The sequence below is a fragment of the Geotrypetes seraphini genome, chromosome 7 (genome assembly GCF_902459505.1).
Source record: "Geotrypetes seraphini chromosome 7, aGeoSer1.1, whole genome shotgun sequence".
NCBI lineage: Eukaryota > Metazoa > Chordata > Amphibia > Gymnophiona > Dermophiidae > Geotrypetes > Geotrypetes seraphini.
In genome coordinates, this window is record NC_047090.1 from 78735413 (window position 1) to 78756128 (window position 20716).

General features: G+C 43.8%; 1 protein-coding gene across 2 annotated transcripts in view; it reads right to left on the bottom strand.

Moving 5' to 3' along the window:
- Positions 1-359: 359 nt before the first annotated feature.
- The window catches only part of GJD2 (gap junction protein delta 2), a 28444-nt gene continuing 8087 nt past the window's right edge, over positions 360-20716 (bottom strand). The window contains exons 2-5 of one of the 2 annotated variants that reach the window (XM_033952566.1): positions 19052-19145; positions 8339-8369; positions 7593-7717; positions 360-1252 (exon numbers count right to left, since the gene is read on the bottom strand). In XM_033952566.1, the coding sequence (XP_033808457.1) occupies positions 409-1252; positions 7593-7663 (915 nt within the window). In that variant the 5' untranslated portion in view covers positions 7664-7717; positions 8339-8369; positions 19052-19145 and the 3' untranslated portion in view covers positions 360-408. The remainder of the gene's footprint in view (positions 1253-7592; positions 7718-8338; positions 8370-19051; positions 19146-20716) is intronic. The other variant, XM_033952567.1, reaches the window with a different exon arrangement.

Sequence of the window (20716 nt, forward strand, 5' to 3'; positions counted from 1 at the left end):
TAAGAATAGCCCCACTGGGTCAGACCAATGGTCCATCAAGCCCAATAGCCCGTTCTCATGGTGGCCAATCCAGGTGACTAATACCGGGTCAAAACCTAAGGAGTAGCAACAGTCCATGCTACCGATCCAGGGCAAGCAGAGGCTTCCCCCATGTCTTAATAACAGACTATGGGCTTTTCCTCCAGGAATTTGTCCAAACCTTTCTTAAAACCAGCTATGATATCTGCCAGACACAATACTTATTGTCCTGCCTACTTTTCTGTTTGTTCAATAGATTCCTGGGCCTCAAACCTGTTTCTCTTTCTGAGTAATTTGATAAGTAAACTAATATTTTCCAGTATTTCTTCATTTTTATTCCCCCTTTAGTTTATTCTCAGTTTAACCCCAAAACAATATTATACAGTAGCATCACACGTAAGCTGAGTCACTTGACTGAGTCCTGCCAAAATTTGGCATACTAATCCTGGATTGGTCCTTGCTTTTGATTTCATAGATTAATTCCCTTTTGGCCTGTACTCCCTTTACAGCTATTTTGATTTTCTTCCAGCCTAGGTGGTTCAGTTCTGCCAGATTGAGAACTACACAGAGTCCACTAACTGCAAACATGAACACTAAGAAAACAGTCTTCTCTGTTGGCCTAGAGACATAGCACTCTACCTCCTTGATGCAAGGGTAGTGGTCACATTCAAACACTGATGGTACTTTGAACCCATAGAGAAAATATTGTCCCACTAAGAACCCAATCTCCAAGGCATTTCTGAAGACCACCTGTAATACATAGAATCTAGAGATCCCTTCTTGGCATTTCATTTTGGACTTGCCGAGTCTGTTTATTGGGTTTGGGATGTTCTTCACTTCCAAGCAATCTGGTTCAGCTTCTTTAGTGGAGTTCTCTGTGTTCTGGAGGACCCCGTTAACTAAGATGTTCTTAATCTTCTTGCTGTCCTTATGTTTGATATAATCATGATCTTGCTCCAAGCTGAGGAAGACAGTCGAATATCTTTTTTCCTGTTGCTTAACAGACTGGTGAACAGAGTATGTTATGAAACACAGGCTGGGGGTACATACCATGATGATCTGAAACACCCAGTACCTTATGTGAGAAATCGGAAATGCTTTGTCATAACAGGCCTGATTGCATCCTGGCTGCAGCGTATTACACACAAACATGGTTTGCTCATCCTCATAAACAGTTTCACCGACGATGGCCACTATCAATATTCTGAAAATTACTACCACTGTCAGCAGAATCCTACAACAGAAATAAAATATGAAGGAGTTGATCAGAATATGCATGAATGTTGATTTTTAAATTAAAGAAGGTAACAAATTTCAAATTGTGTTTTTGAAACTGCAGAATAGGAAACCACCACATAAAGGAAAAGATGCTGAAAAAATTAATTCTGTATGCAACAAACTAAAACCGCAAGGAAGTCTTACTCTAAAAAATTACATAGTGCTTTGAAAATAAATAACACCATTTACTTACCAGAATGATCCTATGTATTGAACAATAACAGTGTTTGCATGTAAAGAACCAGATTTGAAACAGTCTCTGTATATTTTTCCTTACAGAGATTTCAGGAAAATAAATCCTTTGAAAATAATTGATATCTCAGATTGTGCAAGCAAATTTAACATACTGATATTTTCATATAATATTTGCCTGTGAGGCTCATTTTCAAAAAGGATAGACATCCAAAAGACAGTGTAAACCAGCACTTAGACATCTTTCTAGTCAAAACGTCCAAGTGGGCCTTCCCAAAACAGACGTTCTAAATGTCTTTCTGGTCACTTTCTCACCAGTGCATTTAAATCTTAAGGGTGTGGGTTAGAGGCATGCTGTGTAGTAGTGAAAGTTAATAACAAGACTCCTGAGGCAGGCAGGTGAGGCCGAAACACTTGCATGGCAGAGGAGTTAGTTGTTTGGGTTTTTTTACATTTGATTTTTTTTTTTTTTTTTTAATCTTTATTAATTTTTCAAAACTAATACAAAGTGCCAGGAATTATACAGACAATAATCAAAATAAGCACTTATATTCAATCAATAGCAATGCAGAAGAAAAATATCCCTCCCCTCTCATCCAACATATTTAATCAAAGAATAAACCAAAAATCCCCCCACCCCACTCAACCCACCCACCCTGCCTGGATGTGTATAAAAATTAACAAAAATTAAAACAAAAGACAACTATAATGAATTAAAGGATGTTAACGGGCCCCAAACCAATTTAAATAAATTGCTATGCCCCAGCATATCAGCATTCGTCTTTTCAAGTTTCAAGTTTATTAAAATTTTTGATGAATCGCTTAATATTAATTCAGGCAGAGTTTTGAAATAAAGTTGAACACCTGGACCTTTGAACATCTCCACTGTTGGTTTCTCAGTGTACTGCTCATGACACACATGATTATGACATACATAGCTGAAAGGTGGAGCTGTATTAACACCTTATGGGGTCCTAATAAACTGTGGTAAGCACTAGTGTGTGCTTGCCACATATTAAAAACGCTTACTGTGGAATTCGCTCTGGTATCCCGCAGACAATGGGCACTTTTGGTGTCTGGGGTCAGAGTAAGTGTGACAGCACTAGTCAGTTAGCTTGTGGACATTGCCATTACTGCTTTCAAAATAGGAGGTGGTAGAGGCTCATGCAGTAATTTTTTTTAATGGTGGCACGCAAATGATGAAATTAGCGCATGGCCATTAATTCATAAAATGGGAAAATTGGCCATTTTCCAGCTGAGGGAAAAGTGGTCTTAATGTGTGGAAAGACCTGTGTAAGAGGTACACTAAGATCACTTTTTGCCACAGTTTAGTATAAGGACCCCACATTCTTGTTGCCGGAGAATATGGCAAAATCAGTTAGCTTAGCATGGTTTTAAAAAGATTTGGATATTTTCCTAAAAGAATAGTCCACAGGCCATTGTTGAGATGGCTTGGGGAAATCCACTGCTTATTTATAAGATAAGCAGCATAAAATCTGTTTTACTACTTGGGATCTAGCTAGGTACTTGGGACCTGGGTTGGCCACTGTTAGAAACAGGATACTGGGTTTGATGGACCTTCACAGTCTGTCCCAGTATGGCAATTCTTATCATGCTGATACATGCAAACCAAGCCATCATGCCCCTCCCCTGACTCAATATGGCCAGAAGGGAGCCCAAGCCCTCCTGGCCCCGGCAACCCCCCCTCCTATACGAACGGGCCAGGAGAGAGCCCAACCTCTCCTGGCCCCGGCGAGCCCCCCACCTACACGAACGGGCCAGGAGGGAGCCCAAGCCCTCTGGTCTCGGCGACCCCCTACCCCCACCCCCCACTACAATACTCCTGTAGAGGGGGCCTAAGGCTCCCGGGCCTATTCTGATTGGCCCAGGCACCTCAGGCCCCACCTGTGGGCAGGGTTTCTTCCGCCTGGGCCAATTCAGCCCCATTCTGGACCCGGCTGGCCTGCCGGACGGGCGGGCGGGCTTGGCACCCGTCCATCTGGCCAACATTAAAGGTACGGGAAAGAGGGGTGGGGGTGGAGGGATCGTGGGGTCAGCCGGGGGGGTCATGGGTCAGTGAGGGGGGGCCGATCGGGGGTTCTGGGGGGGCGGTCGTTGGGGGGGAGGGGGGGTTGTGTCGAGGACAGGAGGGCCTGGGATCCCTCCTGCCCGAATTGTGGTGGGGGGTAGGGGGTCGCCGAGACCAGGAGGGCTTGGGCTCCCTCCTAGCCCGTTCTTGTAGGTGGGGGGGGGGGGTCACCGGGGTCAGGAGAGGTTGGGCTCTCTCGTGGCCCGTTCGTGTAGGTGGGGGGGGGGGGGGTCGCTGGGGCCAGGAGAGGTTGGGCTCTCTCCTGGCCTGTTCGTGTAGGTGGGGGGGGGTCACCGGGGCCAGGAGAGGTTGGGCTCTCTCCTGGCCATATTGAGTCGGGGGGGCACGATCACAAGAGGGCTTGGGCTTCCTCTTGCTCCGACGCTGTCGGGGGTGCCGCGGGTGCCCGGGGCAGGAGGGCTTGGGTTCCCTCCTGCCCGACTGTAATTGGGGGGGGGGGGGGTTAGCAATCACAGGGCAGGAGGGCTTGGGCTCCCTCCTGGCCGACCGTAATCGGGGGGGGTAGTGATCGCGGGGCAGGAGGGCTTAAGCTCCCTCTTGCCCCGATGTTGTCGGGGGGGGGGGGGCCGCGGTTCGACGGGGCAAGAGGGCTTGGGCTTCCTCTTGCCCTGACGTTGTCGGGGGGGGGGGGGTTATGTATTACGGCAGGAGAGATTGGGCATCTCTCCTGCCGCGATGGTTGCAGTGGGTAGGTTGCCGGGCCGCTGAACTGATCGCACCAGCGGCCATCAGCTCAGCGGCCCCTTTTTCGGCACTTAGACCTGGTTTGACTTCGTCTAAGTCAAAAAGGTCTAAGTACTGACTAGGCAACCTGTCAACTGTTTTGGTTATATGTGTTGTATGCCTAGGTGTAGGTCGGCCCACATCCCGCCCACTACCCGCCCTTTCCCCTCCTCTAAACACACCTCTTTTCTCTCTGTGCGTTTAGAGGCAGGGAAAAGGCCTAAGCTGTTTTTAGATAAGTCTAAAAACCAGCTTTGGTTATGGGTACTTGGACGATCAGGCTTTTTGATCGTCCAAGTAGCCATTTAGGACACTTTTTAGACGTTTTTTTTTAAAATTATGAACCCCATAGTGAATAGTGTGTTTTGTGCAGTTTTTCTAATTTACCATTTGTATTGCACTATTGAAGTTTGAAAATCAATAAAGTTTTGTTTTTTTAAATGGAAAAGTTTATGGCCATTCAGAAGGGTTATTATAAAAAAAATTATGGAAGTTTGGGAACCATAAACTAAATATTGTAAAGATTGATTTATTTGTATAAATTGGGGAAAACATGCACATCCGGGGAGGGGGGAAAGAGATATGTTTTGGCATTTAAGAAATATAGAAGGGTTGATTACAAGTATTTTCATGAGGTGTTTGTAAATTGAAAAGTGGGTGGGAGAAAAGAAGTCTTGTCTTTATTCTATTAAGTTTATTGTGTTGTAATGATATTAATTTATGTAAATGCATCATCTTTTGTGCAGAATTGAAAAATGAATAAAAAATATTTAAAAAAAAAGAAGATAGGTGCTTTTAACTAAGCAATTTTTATTTATTTATTTATTTATTTTTATTCTGAGTGCCTCTTATAGAATTTCCTCCTCAGTTTCTCAGAAGGGGTTGACCAGAGCTAAATAGTTTCTAATATATCCAAGAAATCAAATCCAGTCAAATCCAGTCAAATCATCAGGGTACTAGTGATATACCCTGCTGCAATTGCCATTTCAGGGGAAGATTTTTCACATCTAATCTATTTCACACAAGAAAACACATCCAAACAGGGCATGATTTCTATAAGTCACTAGCTGATGCCCCGGCGTTGCACGGGTATTTAATTATAGCAATAACATTGTAAATGGATTCAAATAAATATACTTTATAGTGGTGAATGAAATTATTTTTTTACAGCTTAATAAAAAGTACAATATTCAAATTATAATGTGAAATATTTGACAAAATGAATACAATACAACTAACGCAAAACGTGATTATAAACAACATTTTTAGTTTCACCTCCAGGAGCAAGAACATATAAATTGTTGGGTGAACCCACCCTTGAGCAAGCAACATAGAGTTGTGGGCTGAGAGACCCCCAGAACATATCAGCCCAGGTAGTGAGGGATCAGCATACCAAGTTTCGGTCAAATCGGTCAAGCCGTTTTTGAATTACTGTGAGAATGGCAGCTTTTTACATTTTTTCCATTGACATGAATGGGTGAAATCTGATTTTCTGTTTGTAGCTCCACCCACGTGTGCAGGTGGGCCGCAAGACCCCCAGAACATATCACCCCAGGTAGTGAGGGATCAGCATACCAAGTTTCGTTCAAATCGGTCAAGCCGTTTTTGAATTACTGTGAGAATGGAAGCTTTTTACATTTTTTCCATTGACATGAATGGGTGATATCTGATTTTCTATTTGTAGCTCCGCCCATGTGTGCAGGTGGGCCGCAAGACCCCCAGAACATATCAGCCCAGGTAGTGAGGGATCTGCATACAAAGTTTCGTTCAAATCGGTCAAGCCGTTTTTGAATTACAGTGAGAATGGCAGCTTTTTACATTATTTCCATTGACATGAATGGGTGAAATCTGATTTTCTATTTGTAGCTCCGCCCACATGTGCAGGTGGGCCGTGAGACCCCCAGAACATATCAGTCCAGGTAGTGAGGGATCAGCATACCAAGTTTCTGTCAAATCGGTCAAGCCGTTTTTGAATTACTGTGAGAATGGCAGCTTTTTACATTTTTTCCATTGACATGAATGGGTGAAATCTGATTTTCTGTTTGTAGTTCCGCCCACATGTGCAGGTGGGCCGCGAGACCCCCAGAACATATCACCCCAGGTAGTGAGGGATCTGCATACCAAGTTTCGTTCAAATCGGTCAAGCCGTTTTTGAATTGCTATGAGAATAGCAGCTTTTTACATTTTTTCCATTGACATGAATGGGTGAAATCTGATTTTATGTTTGTAGCTCCGCCCACGTGTGCAGGTGGGTCGCGAGACCCCCAGAACATATCACCCCAGGTAGTGAGGGATCAGCATACCAAGTTTCGGTCAAATCGGTCAAGCCGTTTTTTAATTACTGTGAGAATGGCAGCTTTTTACATTTTTTCCATTGACATGAATGGGTGAAATCTGATTTTATGTTTGTAGCTCCGCCCACGTGTGCAGGTGGGCCGCGAGATCCCCAGAACATATCACCCCAGGTAGTGAGGGATCTGCATACCAAGTTTCGTTCAAATCGGTCAAGCCGGTTTTGAATTACTGTGAGAATGGCAGCTTTTTACATTTTTTCCATTGACATGAATGGGTGAAATCTGATATTATGTTTGTAGCTCCGCCCACGTGTGCAGGTGGGCCGCGAGACCCCCAGAACATATCATCCCAGGTAGTGAGGGATCTGCATACCAAGTTTCGTTCAAATCGGTCAAGTCGTTTTTGCGTGATCGCGGCACATACACACACACATACATACATACACACATACATACCTCCGATTTTATATATATAGATTTATATATAAATGCAAACTAGGCATGCACAAAACAGTAGTGTTTCTGGTAAATGTGCTTATTATTTTGAGATAAAGTAAAGAGAGAGAGAGAGAGAGAGAATTTGCAATTTATCAAATATATGTTTCCACTTTTAGAAAATATTGTGTGCATTCGAAATAATTATTCCCACTGAATCTAGTACATGTATTATGTCAAGACTGATAGTTCAGGATTACTTTAACCATAGAAACTATAGTGCTGAAAACATTTTCATTAAGAATTGTTTTGATGAGCATTAAGAACATGCAGGAGGACATATACTGTTACATATACTTTGCCAAAGCTAAAGTGAAGATGATAGCAATCCCTCTGTGTGCATTAGAAGCACAAAGTATTGCAGAGAGATGCTTATACAAGAATCTGCAAACTATAGTAAGGTGTATTGACAGTTTACTGTTTTTCTCTCCCTGTCTTGGCTAGATGCAATCTGCTTCACTGGCTATGAAGAAAGCACTCACCTTCCTATCATGGTTGAGTGCTGTTGGATAGCAGCCTCCAGGAGTCTTTCTAAGATGGTCCATTCTCCCATCGCTGTGCATCTGGAGACTTGACAGAGTTACAGATCTCTTCCACTTCTTTTTCCCTTTAATTTTAAACACGGCCTTAAGAAATGAGTAATCTTCAAAGTATCGTGACCCATGAGGAGCCTGCACTTGACTGGCTGAGGACAGCAGCCTTGCTTGAGTTGCTATGCCGAAAGTGAGATTACACTAAGCTCTCCTATTTCCACGGTGAGCCGTGATGCTGGGTCGAAGCTGGCCTGTCTTACTGAAGGACTATTGGATTTACTGTCTTGCTGCTTCTAATCTGCCTTTCATTTGTCTACGTCATGCTCCCAGGTTTATGGAAAACAGTCAGAGGCTGCACAGGGATTTTCTCAATTTTATTATTCCCACAAAAAGCACAGCTAAATGATTAATTTGTGATGAAGTGACTGACGCTGAGCTTAGGGTTCAAGGTGCTCCCAGACTTTAAATCCTGAAATTAGCAGCACAGACAGTGCATACATTATTGAGTTGGACTTCATTAAGCAGGTAATGGACAGCTGTTAAAAACTGAAAACCTCACAAATAAGATTGCTACAATCATGTACCTTAGAATAGAAATCTCTGTGCTGGAAATAGGGTATAAATGAGTAGAGAACAAGCCAATAGGAAGCATAAAAATAAATCATACAATCCTATATAAATGGAAAGGTACTTACTAAACAGGTTGTCAGTGCTGTGGACAGGAGCCTGTAGAGAGGTTATAGTAGAAAGGATGTAATGTGCAAACTATTAATAAGATCCTGGCATTAGCATACTTGAAAAATAAACCCTTCACAACAAGCTTTATGTCACCAGAGTTGAATAAATCTTTCCCAGATACCCACATTTGAAGGGTCTTTTACTAAGGTGTGCTAGCTGATTTAGTGTGCGCTAAATGCTAACGCTCCCATTATATTCTGTGTATACCATATACCCATTCAATATCCGCTATTATTAAAGTTCTAATAAATTAATTTTCAAATATTTATTAATTTAATATATACTTTTTTGTAATAAATTATAACACAATATTAAACTAAACTAAACTTTAAGTTTATATTCCGCATCATCTCCACGGAAATAGAGCTCGGCACGGTTTACAAGAACTTAAAAATGAGAAAGGGTAGGAAAAGGTTAAATAAGTTTATAAGTTGAGTGGAAAAGTAAGGGAAAAAAGAAATTACATTATATTATATTACATTACATTATATCAATTACCCGACATTTATCAATGAGACCATCCCTTTCCTTTCAATCTCCTCAGAAATGTTCACTCATTCATTGTTCAAAAAGCTTTTGTGCAAAATTTGCCTTGTGCTTAAACTACAGTCTTCCAATCTCAATTGTATTTTATGGATGCTTTTCTAAATACAATGTTCTGTTCATGTTCCTCTTCAAACGCAACCACAATCAATTCAGCTTTCAGCCCGACATAGTGCTATGTTTTGCAATCAATGTGTCCTCAGGAGCTGAACTCGGGAGAGTCTCTCCTCTGTAATGGTGCAGTGCAGGGTCAGTGGATGCTTTTGAAGAGGAACTGGAGAGGCAGGAGAGGGCAGCTGGAGCACCGGCGAATGAAGAAAATCACTTGCGGTATGCTCCGACCGCCTCTTCCTGTACTAATGTCAGGCCTCACCAATCAGGAGCTGCTTTGACACGGAGCTCCTGATTGGTGAGGACCGACTTTAGTACAGGAAGAGGCGGTCGGAGCATACCGCAAGTGATTTCCTTCACTCGCCGGTGCTCCAGCTGCCCTCTCCTGCCTCTCTTTCCCCTTTGTGGTCAGAAAATACCGTGAATAACAGGGACCGCGAACTGCGGACCGTGAATTCACGGGGGGACACTGTATATTATAATTATAATTAGGGTACTGGGCCCGTACTGACTAATCCTTTTATCTCATTTATCTTGTTTTCTTTAATTCCAACTCGGGGAAGCACATTTTTCTTTATCATCTCCAGGGTTATTCAAGGACAGATCTTCACCGTTAATACCAATTTTTTGTATTTGCATTATTGCCGGTATTGGTATTCTCTTTTGTATTTTGGTTTCTTTTGGCCATTTCTATTATAATTAGCTCCATTTTTAGGTCATTATATTCTATGGATGCTTTAGCATTCAGCACGTGCTAATATTTAACGCATGCTAAATTGGCTAGCACGCCTTAGTAAAAAACCTTATTAATCTATGGAGGTGGTAGGTTTGAGCACATTACCCCCCTTTTACATCAATTTAATTGGTTGCCTATTCACCCCCCCTTTTACTAAGCCACGGTAGAGGTTTCTATTGCGGCCCGGGGCATTTAGAACCCCAGACTGCGGTAGAAACCTCTACTGCAGCTTAGAAAAAAAGGGCCTAATTGTCGAATTATATTTAAAGTGTTGGTACTGCCACTCATGGAATACTTTGGCATTTATCACGAGCTACGAAGTTGTATCATCCACGTCGTCTGTTAAGATCTGAAATGCACAGTCGTGGCATTTAAGTGTTCCAGGCGCCAAGACTGAATTCGCAGTTCACCATGAGCTGTAACGGTGCTAGTTCAGTAAATGATTTAAGTATGTAAATACGAGTTGGACAAATAAGTGAATATGCTCAGCTGGTATTAATTGTTGCTCTTGTATGTTTTATAGAACAAAAGCAGCCCTTCTTAATTGAGGCCCCTGAAAAAGCTGGTGTTTCCAGCCAAGCGGGTTCTAACGAGTTGAGCTAAGAGCAATGGATAAAGATAAGTGAATCTGCAAAGCAGTATTGATTTGTGCTTATATTTAAGCATGCTGCAGAATTGTTATATGAATTGTGTTTTGTAGTTTGAGAGGTTTTTCAGGGTCAGTGATTGAAATCTGGAACCAATAAGTCTCAGTTCATTTGAATATTGAGACCCTTTTCCTCTCAGACCTGTTTCCTTTAATTAGATTGCTTGCTGTGATTCAAATTGAGTCTTTTGAGGGCAGTGTAATTAAGAATTGAATAGACACCAGTTCCATCTTCTGTTTGGTTGGGTTTTTGACTTCACCTAGGCCAGTGGTCTTAGCTAATTTTTAAGTCGGGGCCACTTTGGATCTAATCAGCTGAAGGAGAGCTGCCAACTGTCTTCCCATGTGAGGTCAATTAGTTTGCCTTTCATTACAATGAGCAATTTAATTATTCAACCTACTTTGCAGAATGTATCAAATAGCTACTTTTTTCAGAGGGCTGCTGCCAGAACAGTTTGAGAGTATGTCAATTATATTGCTCTCTTTCTCTCGAACAATTTGCCTCTGTCAGAGAGGAATGTCTGCTTTCAAAAATCATTTTAACTAGAAATTTCTTCATTTCCTTTTTGGTTTTCAAACACCCTTCCTTTAGGTGCCAGAAACGTCACTATCCTCTGTTTTAGGATTCTTTCCATTAATTTATTCCCCTCAGAAGTCAGACTAATTGGCCTGTGGTTCCCAACCTCCTTCTTGCTGCTGTTTCTGTGGAGAGATCATATCTGCCCTTCTCTAGTCCTTTGGAACTACTCTCAACTAGAGAGTTGTGTGGGGACAGAAATCAAACCCGTCCCTGCCCATCCCCGCTGGAATGAAATCCATCCCTGCTGGAATGAAATCCATCCCCGCCCGTCCCTATAAACTTCAGAAGTACCGTAGTTATTTCATTTAATTATGCTACTGAATTAAAGGCTCTGGTAGAGACCCATTTACAAATAAGCAAAGACACTTTATTAATTTAGAAATATTAATTGGGAAGAATACATACTTTGTAAACAGGTTTCTACCAGAGCCTCTAATGTAAATATAAATATTCAGCTGATGAGGACCCCCAAGCTGTCAGCTGAGGACTTCCTCTGCAGTTGGCTGGGGATCCCTTTTACCAAGCTTGGCAGGCAGCAATAGCGTCCCTGAGTCACAGATGCTGGCACCTCGGTGGCTCATGGATGCTGCCAGTGACTGCTGCACTTGGTGGAGGGGAGTTCTGGCCGTCTCTAGAAGAGGACCGCTGCTGGCGGTGCTTGGGGATCCCCACCAGCCACAACATAGGTCAGCAAGTACTTCAACACTGTAGAAATAAAATCAGAAATGCATTTCCTTTTCTTTTGAATACAATACATTTCCAAAAGCTAACATATTTTAGTCAATAAATTTTTTTACCTTTGTTGTCTGGAGACTTATTTTTCCATCAAGTTGGTCCCAGTTTCTTTTTTCCACTTTCCTGTCTCCTGCAAATTCTCCTGTTGCTGTCCATTGGTTCCTCCTACCATGGTCCAGCATTTATCCCTTTCTCATCTTTCGCCCCTGCCCACCAGCTCCATGCTCATTTCTCCTATCACTCCTTTCAGTCTGTTTGTGGATCTCATGTGCTGAAAAATTGGATTATATTTCTTCTTTCATCAAACGAGTTCTTTGTTTTAAATGGAAGACATCCTAAAACTATACTGAAAGTGCACTGAAGCTCCCTCCCTCAAGACTGTACCTCTCCCGAGTGCTGCACTTCTTCGCAGAGCAGTGGGCCTGCCTTTTCTGCCTCCCTCCCGCAAGACACTACCTCTCCTGAATGCTGCTGCACTTTTTCGCAGGGCAGCCGGACCTGCACGCTCCATGTGGCTGACGCGAAGCCTTGCCTCCAATGCCAGCTCTGACGTCGGGGGACGACTTCCGGGTCGGTTACCTGTGGCTTGCTGGAAGTGCTGCATGCTGCAGAAGGGCAGGAAAAGAAGACGAGCCACTCAGCTCGAGCTGCCTCCCAACCCCACGGGATCCCCAAGACCACGAGGGGCGTCCCCACGGGATCCACGTGACCAGAGGACATCCTCACAGGATCCCAGTAATCCGAAGGGGAACCCATGGGATCCCAGCGGGTCCCGCGGGATTCCTGTCATCCCCGTTCCCATGCAGCTCTCTACTCTCAACTCTAAAGAAGCATTGAAAAGATCAAAACGTAGAGCTGCCAGAACTTCCCGAAGTTCCTTCAGTACCCTCAGATATATCCATCGCTTTGTCAATATTTAGTTTAGCTAGACCCTCATGAACACAGTCTTCTGAAAACTATTCAAGGTCTACCAAGGACTCAGCATATTCTCCATAACATCTTGAATCTTGGCACCGGGCAGACAGCATATCTGATCAGCAAATGGATACCTTTGTACCCTCAGAAGAGAATCACTTCTTCACTGTTCTTCTCTTCCTAGCAATAACTGATCCAGTTAGTTTTAGGGGCTCTTTTTACGAAGGCGTGTTAGGTCCCTAATGTGCGGAATAGCACGCGCTAAAATGCTACATGTGCTAGCCGCTACCGCCTCCATTTGAGCAGGCGGTAGATTTTCGGTTAGCGCGTGCTAATCCGGAGCGTGCGCTAAAACTGCTAGCGCATCTTTGTAAAAGGAGCCCTAAGTTTTTTAACTCCTGAACCTGGGATATTGTTATGTCATTTACTTCCAGGGCTGTATACTGGTTCTTCAGTTCAAGAAAATATGAATTCATGGCATGGATTCTGAAAATAAATATCTTCAATGTGGTGATTTACTCATATATCAAAATTACTTTGTCACCATTTTCAATTTGAAACTTCAATGAATATATCATATAAATAATATTAAAATTTTCGTGAAGTGCTCAGACCCACAATCTATAGTGCATTGTGATTAAAACACATCGCACTAGTTGTCTGTAAGACCATCACTGCTTTGTGGGTCTGAGCACTTCACGAAAATTCAAATATTATTTATATGATATATATTTACACTTCTCCCTCAATATTCGCTGGGGTTAAGGGCAAAGCCGGGCCACGAATATTACAAAACCGCAAATAATATTTGCGCCAGTTCTGACCCACCCCCCACCTGCCCCGTGCAGATCACTCATAGGAAATGGCTGCTGTGAGCTCCCGTAGTCTCTCGAGACTATGACGGGAGCTCATGGCAGCCATTTCCTATGAGTGATCTGCACGGGGCAGGAGCGTAGGAAGATAGCTCCTGCTCCGAAAGCCTGCTAGACCACCAGGTACGGTTCCGGAGAGTCTCAGAGGGCTTAAAAATAGCCCCCCCAAATTAAAATCGATTAAAAAAAAATTGCGAATAACCAAATCCACGGATAATGAAACCGCAGATTTGGAGGGAGAAGTGTATTGAAGTTTCAAATTGAAAATGGTGGCAAATTGATTCTGAAAAGTCTTGTGATCTGTGTCCAGTTGTCTTTTCTCAGCACTGGGACACCTCAAGAAACATTTCAACAATGTATTTATTATTATCATGCAACCTTCTCAGCCTTTCAGTTCTTCCGTTTCTTTTATAAGGGATTAGACCTGCAGGCATCTTGCCCATAAAACCAGCCCCTCGCTCTGGATCACCTCAGAAGTGCTATTACATTGAACATTGAAGAGTATAATTAGCTTGACTCCTCCTTTGAAGTGGAGATAAAAAAAGAAAGCCCTAGAACAAGCAAGGTCCTAAAGCTACAGAAAATAACCCAATAGCTAACCCAGCAATATAAAATCACAATAACAAAAATCCCAAGCCAGAAAATATTACTTTAATTTGCAATGTTCTCCTCTCAGGAAGGCAGAGTTTCTGAGGTCTATAGGCCTTTATTAAAGCTCTGTAATACTGACTGATGAGTTTGGAGAATACAGTTAAAATATCTCAGGATAAAGATATTTATGACGGATTTGATTGGGACTCTTAAGAAATTGGAGTCCTTAGAAAACTCTCTAAGATGACATAACTTGTATTTGGTGAATATATATATAAAATTGAAAGCCCGCTGCATAAACCCAGATATTCAGTGTTGGTATCTGGACATGACCCAGCATTAAATATCCAGGAATGAGACTGACAGCAGCTTTTAAAAAATCCCCAAAAACTCCTACTCACTGCCACTAGCTGAATATCCACCCCTTTGTCTGTCATTTCTTTCATTCTCTCTCGCTCCCTCTTTCTGTTTCTCTTAAGATTGTCTGTAGGTTCGCTGAACAACTGTAACTGTCACTTATCTGTGCTTTCTTTCCTCTTCTTGCTTTCTTTCCTCTTCTTTCCTCTTCTTGAATTTGAGATTCTACTCAAATTCTTACTTTCTTTTACCTGTACCTACTCCTTTTCTTCAAATAAAACAATGAAACAAAACGCTAGACTATCCCTTTTCTGTTATTCTGCTCTTCCTTTCTGCTTAAAGATAGCTCTGAGCCAGTGGCATAGTAATAGGGGGTGGGGGTAGGGTTACCATATGGCTCCAGAAAAAGGAGGATGGATTGAGACATCCGGGTTTTATTTCCATTGAAAGCAATGGAAGTAAAACTCAGATGTCTCAATCTGTCCTCCTACCATAGGAGCCATATGGTAATCCTAGGTGGGGGGTGGACCACCCTGGGTGCCATCTTGGTGGGGACACTGGCACCTCTCTGTCTCCCGTGCCATGCTTGCGGCCTCCCTTCCCCACCCTGTACTTTTTTAAATGTTTGCCAGCGCAAGCAACTACGCTAGCCTGCTGCTCACGCTGACCTGGCTCCCTCTGAAGCAGAGAAGCTGCTCGTGCTGGTATGTGGGTGAGAATGGAAGGTGCAAGCGTAGTGTGGGGGATATGGAAGGAGTGGGGCTGGTAGAGAGCAGGGCAAGGGGGTGCCACTGCTGGGAGGCTATATCTGATTTAGGCCTAGATTCACTAAGGGCATGGATTGGATCTGATCCGTGAAGGATCCAATCCAATCAGTGTCCAGGGGACTGATTCACGAATCGCCCTCATGCAAATGAGGGTGATCGGAATCACGCCCCCAACTGCCTGTCCGGATCGCTCTATAGCAGGGGTCTCAAAGTCCCTCCTTGAGGGCCACAATCCAGTCAGATTTTCAGGATTTCCCCAATGAATATGCATGAGATCTATGTGCATGCACTGCTTTCAATGCATTTTCATTGGGGAAATCCTGAAAACCCGACTGGATTGCGGCCCTCAAGGAGGGACTTTGAGATCCCTGCTCTATAGTGATCCCAACACATGTGCAGTGCGCTGGTCCTCTGTGCTTGGCAGAGCTAAATTTTACTTTTTAAAAAAAAATTGTTTTTTACTTTTTTGCGAGCCCGTGGTTTTAACCCGTTTTAAACCCGTGGGTTAAAACCACGGGCTTGCACAGCGAGGAAGGGCAGAAGAGTCGGGGAGAATCGGGGCAGGAGATTCAGGACAGAGCAGGGCAGCAGGAGAATTGCTGCTTGAGTTGGGGCAGAGAGCAAGAGATTTGGGGCAGAGCAGGGCGGCAGGAGAATCGCGGCTTTGGGGCAGAAAGCAGGAGATTTGAGGCAGAGCAGTCGCTTATTTGCTGATCGGCCAGCCCAGTTGGTGTTGCTTTTTTTTTTTTTAGTGAATCACTGCCTGCCTACATTTGAATGCCATTCCCCCTCATTTGCATGTGTGGATCCGGAGGATGATCAGGACAGAGGTTAGTGAATTGGGTCAGAGGGAAAGCGTGTCTCAAAGAGGTCCAACCTGATCGGTGGGCTTAGTGAATCTAGCCCTTAGTTACTTCTTTATTAGGCCCTATTTTAGAAAAATTAAAGCATAAAAGTACTCCTTTTCTAAAATGTATACACTGCACTTTCATTGAATTCCTAAAGTAAAATAAGGCTTTAACATTCAGAGCACAATTCTCTTACTACCATTTGGTTTCTCTATAACATCAATTGTCACCACTGATAGTTTCAACCGGATTCCACAAAACTTTCATTATAGGCAATCAATTCATCAGCTCTTCACACAATCCAGCTTGATTCTACGTCTGATTAGTGTACATATGCCGCAACTATTACCCAGCCTGTTATCAATTCTAGGCCTAGCGACAGCAGACCCAGGCCACTCGAAGCCGACAACTCACAGCTTTTTCTCAGAACTGCTTTCTCACACAACCGCCTGAAAATGGATTCTGTTTTTAAAAGCACAGGCCTCTATAATTAATCAGCCCTCAAACACACAGCGTGTGGAACTACTGGCCTCCAGTCAGATGTGCACCTTCTTAGGAAATCTGTCTTAAACAGCATGTGAGTCATAAGAACATAACAATTGCCACTGCTGGGTCAGACCAGTGGTCCATCGTGCCCAGCAGTCCGCTCCCGCGGTGGCCCCTAGGTCAAAGACCAGTGTCCTAACTGAGACCAGCCCTACCTGTGTATGTTCCGGTTCAGCAGGAACTTGTCTAACTTTGTCGTGAATGCCAGAAGAGCGTTCAGGTTTTCTACCACTCTCTGGGTGAAGAAGAACTGCCTTACGCTTGTACGGAATCTATCCCCTTTCAACTTTAGAGAGTGCCCTCTCATTCTCCCTACCTTGCAGAGGGACTGTAAACCGTACCGAGCTCTGCGCATGCGGAGATGGTGCGGTATACAAACCTAATGGTTTAGTTTAGTTTAGTTTAGTGAACAACCTGTTTTTATCTATTAAGTCTATTCCTTTCAGTATCTTGAATACCAGACCCTATGGCTAAATTCCAAGATTCAAATTGGCAGATTTAAGGTCATCTGGAAATATTGGATGAAGGCACATTCAACTCCTTCAGCATGCATACATGGAGGGGCATAATAAAAAAAAAAAAATGTCTAAGTCCCCTTTTGGCCTAAGGCCTTAAATGTTGAAACTAGAAGCAGGGAAAATGTCCATAATCAAAAAATACGTCCAAAAGGAGGTTTTTTAAAATAATGGCCTGCCTCTATGTTCAGCTGTTTAAACGCTCAGACCACCACTACGTCTAAACTTATACCCTATAATGAACCTAAAAAAAGCCTAAGCCCCAAACATCCAAAACAAGAGTTTTTAGGTGAAGGAGGCCCCAGCCCTTCGCCTAAAAGCTGGATTCTGTAACTGGTATCTTGTCAAAAACAACACCGATTACAGAATCTACCCCAACCCCCAACCCCCCCATGATATCGGGGCAAGAGGGAGCCCAAGCCCTCCTGCCCCGCGATCCCCAACCCCCCCCCCCACGATTACGGTCAGGGCAGGAGGGAGCCCAAGCCCTCCTGCCCCGCGATCCCCAACCCCCCCCCCCCAATTACGATCTGGCCAGGAGGGAGCCCAAGCCCTCCTGCCCAGGTGAACCCCCTACCCCCCACCCCTTTTAAAATTCGGGCAGGAGGGATCCCAGGCCCTCCTGCCCTCAACACAAATCCCCCCCAATGACCGTCCCCCCAAACCCTTGATCGCCCCCCCTGCTGACCAACGATTCCCCCCTGCTAACCAGCGACCCCCCTGCTGACCCCATGACCCCCCCACCCCCCCTTCCCCGTACCTCAAAACGTTGGCCAGCCGGCCGGGTCCGGAATGGGGCTGGATTGGCCCATGCAGCTGAAACCCCACCCACAGGTGGGGCCTGAGGTGCCTGGGCCAACCAGAATAGGCCCAGGAAACTTAGGCTCCTCCTATGGGCGGGGCCTTAAGCACATGGGCCATGTTGGGTCGCAGGTCGGTGGGTGGGGGCTGTATTGTAATTGGGGGTGGGAGGTAGGGGGGTCCGCCTGGGCAGGAGGGGTTGGGCTCCCTCCTACTCGATCTTGTGGGGGGTGGGGGGTGAGAGGCCAGGAGGGCTTGGGCTCCCTCCTGGCCCGAACGTAATCGGGGAGTCGGGGTGCCGCCGGGGCAAGAGGGCTTGGGCTCCCTCTTGCCCTGATCGTTGTCGGGGGGGGGGGAAGAGTGGATCGCGGCAGGGGAGATGAGCCATCTTTCCTGCCGCGATCATTGCTGTAGGGGGATAGGCAGGTTGCTGGGGCTGCTGAGGTGATCTCAGCAGCCACGATCAGCTCAGCGGCCCCTTTTCAGCACTTGGTCTAAGTCAAAACGTATAAGTGCCGACTAGGCAACCTGTCAAATGTTATGGTTATACCTGCTGCACGCCTAGGTCTAGGTCGGCCCAACTCCCGCCCACCGCCCGCCCTTTCCCTTCCTTTAAAAACGCCTCTTTTCTCTCTGTGCATTTAGAGGCAGGGGAAAGGCCTTCGTTGGTTTTAGATACGTCTAAAACCAGCTTTGATTATGGGTACTTGGACGATCAAGCTTTTTGATCGTCCAAGTAGCCATTTAGGCCACTTTTTAGACGTTTTTTTCTTTTGATTATGAGCCCCATAGGGTCTGCATGATTTATGCTGCTAACTTCATGAGTCTTTTACTAAACTGCGGCAAAAAGTGGCCTTAGCGTGCCCTTACACAGGTCTTTCCCATGCACTAATGTTAGAGCAATAACACCAAACAAAACCTTTTAAATTGATATAGAATTCACAACGAGTGCTTTTCCAGGGCTCAGAGATCTTGAACATTGAGACCATGTGTGGGTTACACCTAGGGTTACCCAGACATCCGGATTTCCCCGGACATGCCCACACATAGAAAATTTTGCTTGTATATGACTTTATGTGTTTAAATTGATGAATTAATAGCACTTAACTTGTTGCCAGGTTCTGACGCGCTTTGCAACAGAATGCTGCTTCAGCGAACCCCTCTTGAAATTTTCAATAAACTCTCAACCGAAAATTGGTCTCTGAATAAATGCAAAAAGAAATATTAAAAAACAGAAGCAATATTCATACATGCATGTACATGAAACCAACATGTTTCAATCAAAATTCTGGCAAATATGTGGACAGTACTATTGGTTTTTGAAAGTGATGGTTTGATTCCTCCCTTTTTCAAGTCACATAAAAAAGAACCAATCAGATGTTCTAATTCATTCAAAGACCCAAGTAGAACTAAAAAAAAACCCCGAAAAACTGAATGCAGGGATCAGTGCTAATATTGCCATTAGCTCATGGCTAATTTTTAACATTATCACATGAGCAGTTACCGTCACTCATTATGTAGGTAGTAAGGGCTCCTACTTTATCCATCTGCCAATTAGTGCACTGTAATATAGATGCTTTAACTGGTTAGGGCAGGACTGCCCACTCTCTGCCCTTTCAAAAAATTTTTTTAAACATTTAGCACTCACAGATTTGGAATTTACCATAGGATATCTGAGCGAGTCCCAGGGTGCTCTATTTTAAAGCTGTGTTTGGCGTCTAACGCCTAATGCAGCTTCATTAAAGTGCTGCTTTGACACTTATGCTCCTAAATTGTCTCTTAGAAAATTTACTAGGGATGAGCATTATATTCAACAAAGTGGTTTGCAAATGAAATTCAAGTAGCAGACTTGGAGGAGCTGAGGGAAACAGAGAAGTACATAGAGGCAGTGGCGTACCTAGGGTATGTGGCACCCGGGGCCCATCATTTTTTGACACCCCCCCCCTATGTAAAAAAATATTTTTTGTAATGACCATGAAACAGAATAAATGGTCAGAATAGAAACAGGCAGTGAAAATTTTCTTATATTCCAAACATAACATAACATAAATTATGTCTGAATTGTCATGACATCAGAAGTACATATGGAGTAGTTGCAGGTGATGCTTGGGACAGTTCTGATTGTGTTAGTTCGGTTTTATGTGTTTTTTGAATACAAGGGTTTTTATTTCTTTTTGAAGGTTTTGCAGTATGTGGTCGATGTCAATTGGTTGTAGGGTTGGGGATCGAGTGTTGCAGCTCGAATGGCTAGGAGGTTGTCGAACAGTTTTTTTCTTTTGACGTTTTTGGTTGGAGGGTGTGTGAATGGTGCGTGAGTTCTCCTATGTCTGTTTGAAGTGGATTGAATTATTTAGCTGAAGAAATTAGTTACCCCCTCATCCCACACACATTAATTCTCTTCCATTTTTGTTCCCATTATAAAAAACACTGATAAGTTCCCAGAAAAAAAATACATTTAAATAAGAAGTGAAAACAAAGGCCCCTACAGATGAGAACATAACATAAGAATAGCCTAACTGGGTCAGACCATCAGGTCCATCATGCCCAGTAGCCCATTCTCATGGTAGCCAATCCAGGACACTAATACCTGGTCAAAACCCAAAGAGTAGCAACATTCCATGCTACCGATCCAGGGCAAGCAGACACTTCTGCCATGTCTTAATAACAGATTATGGACTTTTCCTCCAGGAATTTGTCCAAATCTTTCTTAAAACCAGCTACACTATCTGCTTTTACCATAACTTCTGGCCACTTCATTTTTAAGTTTAGATC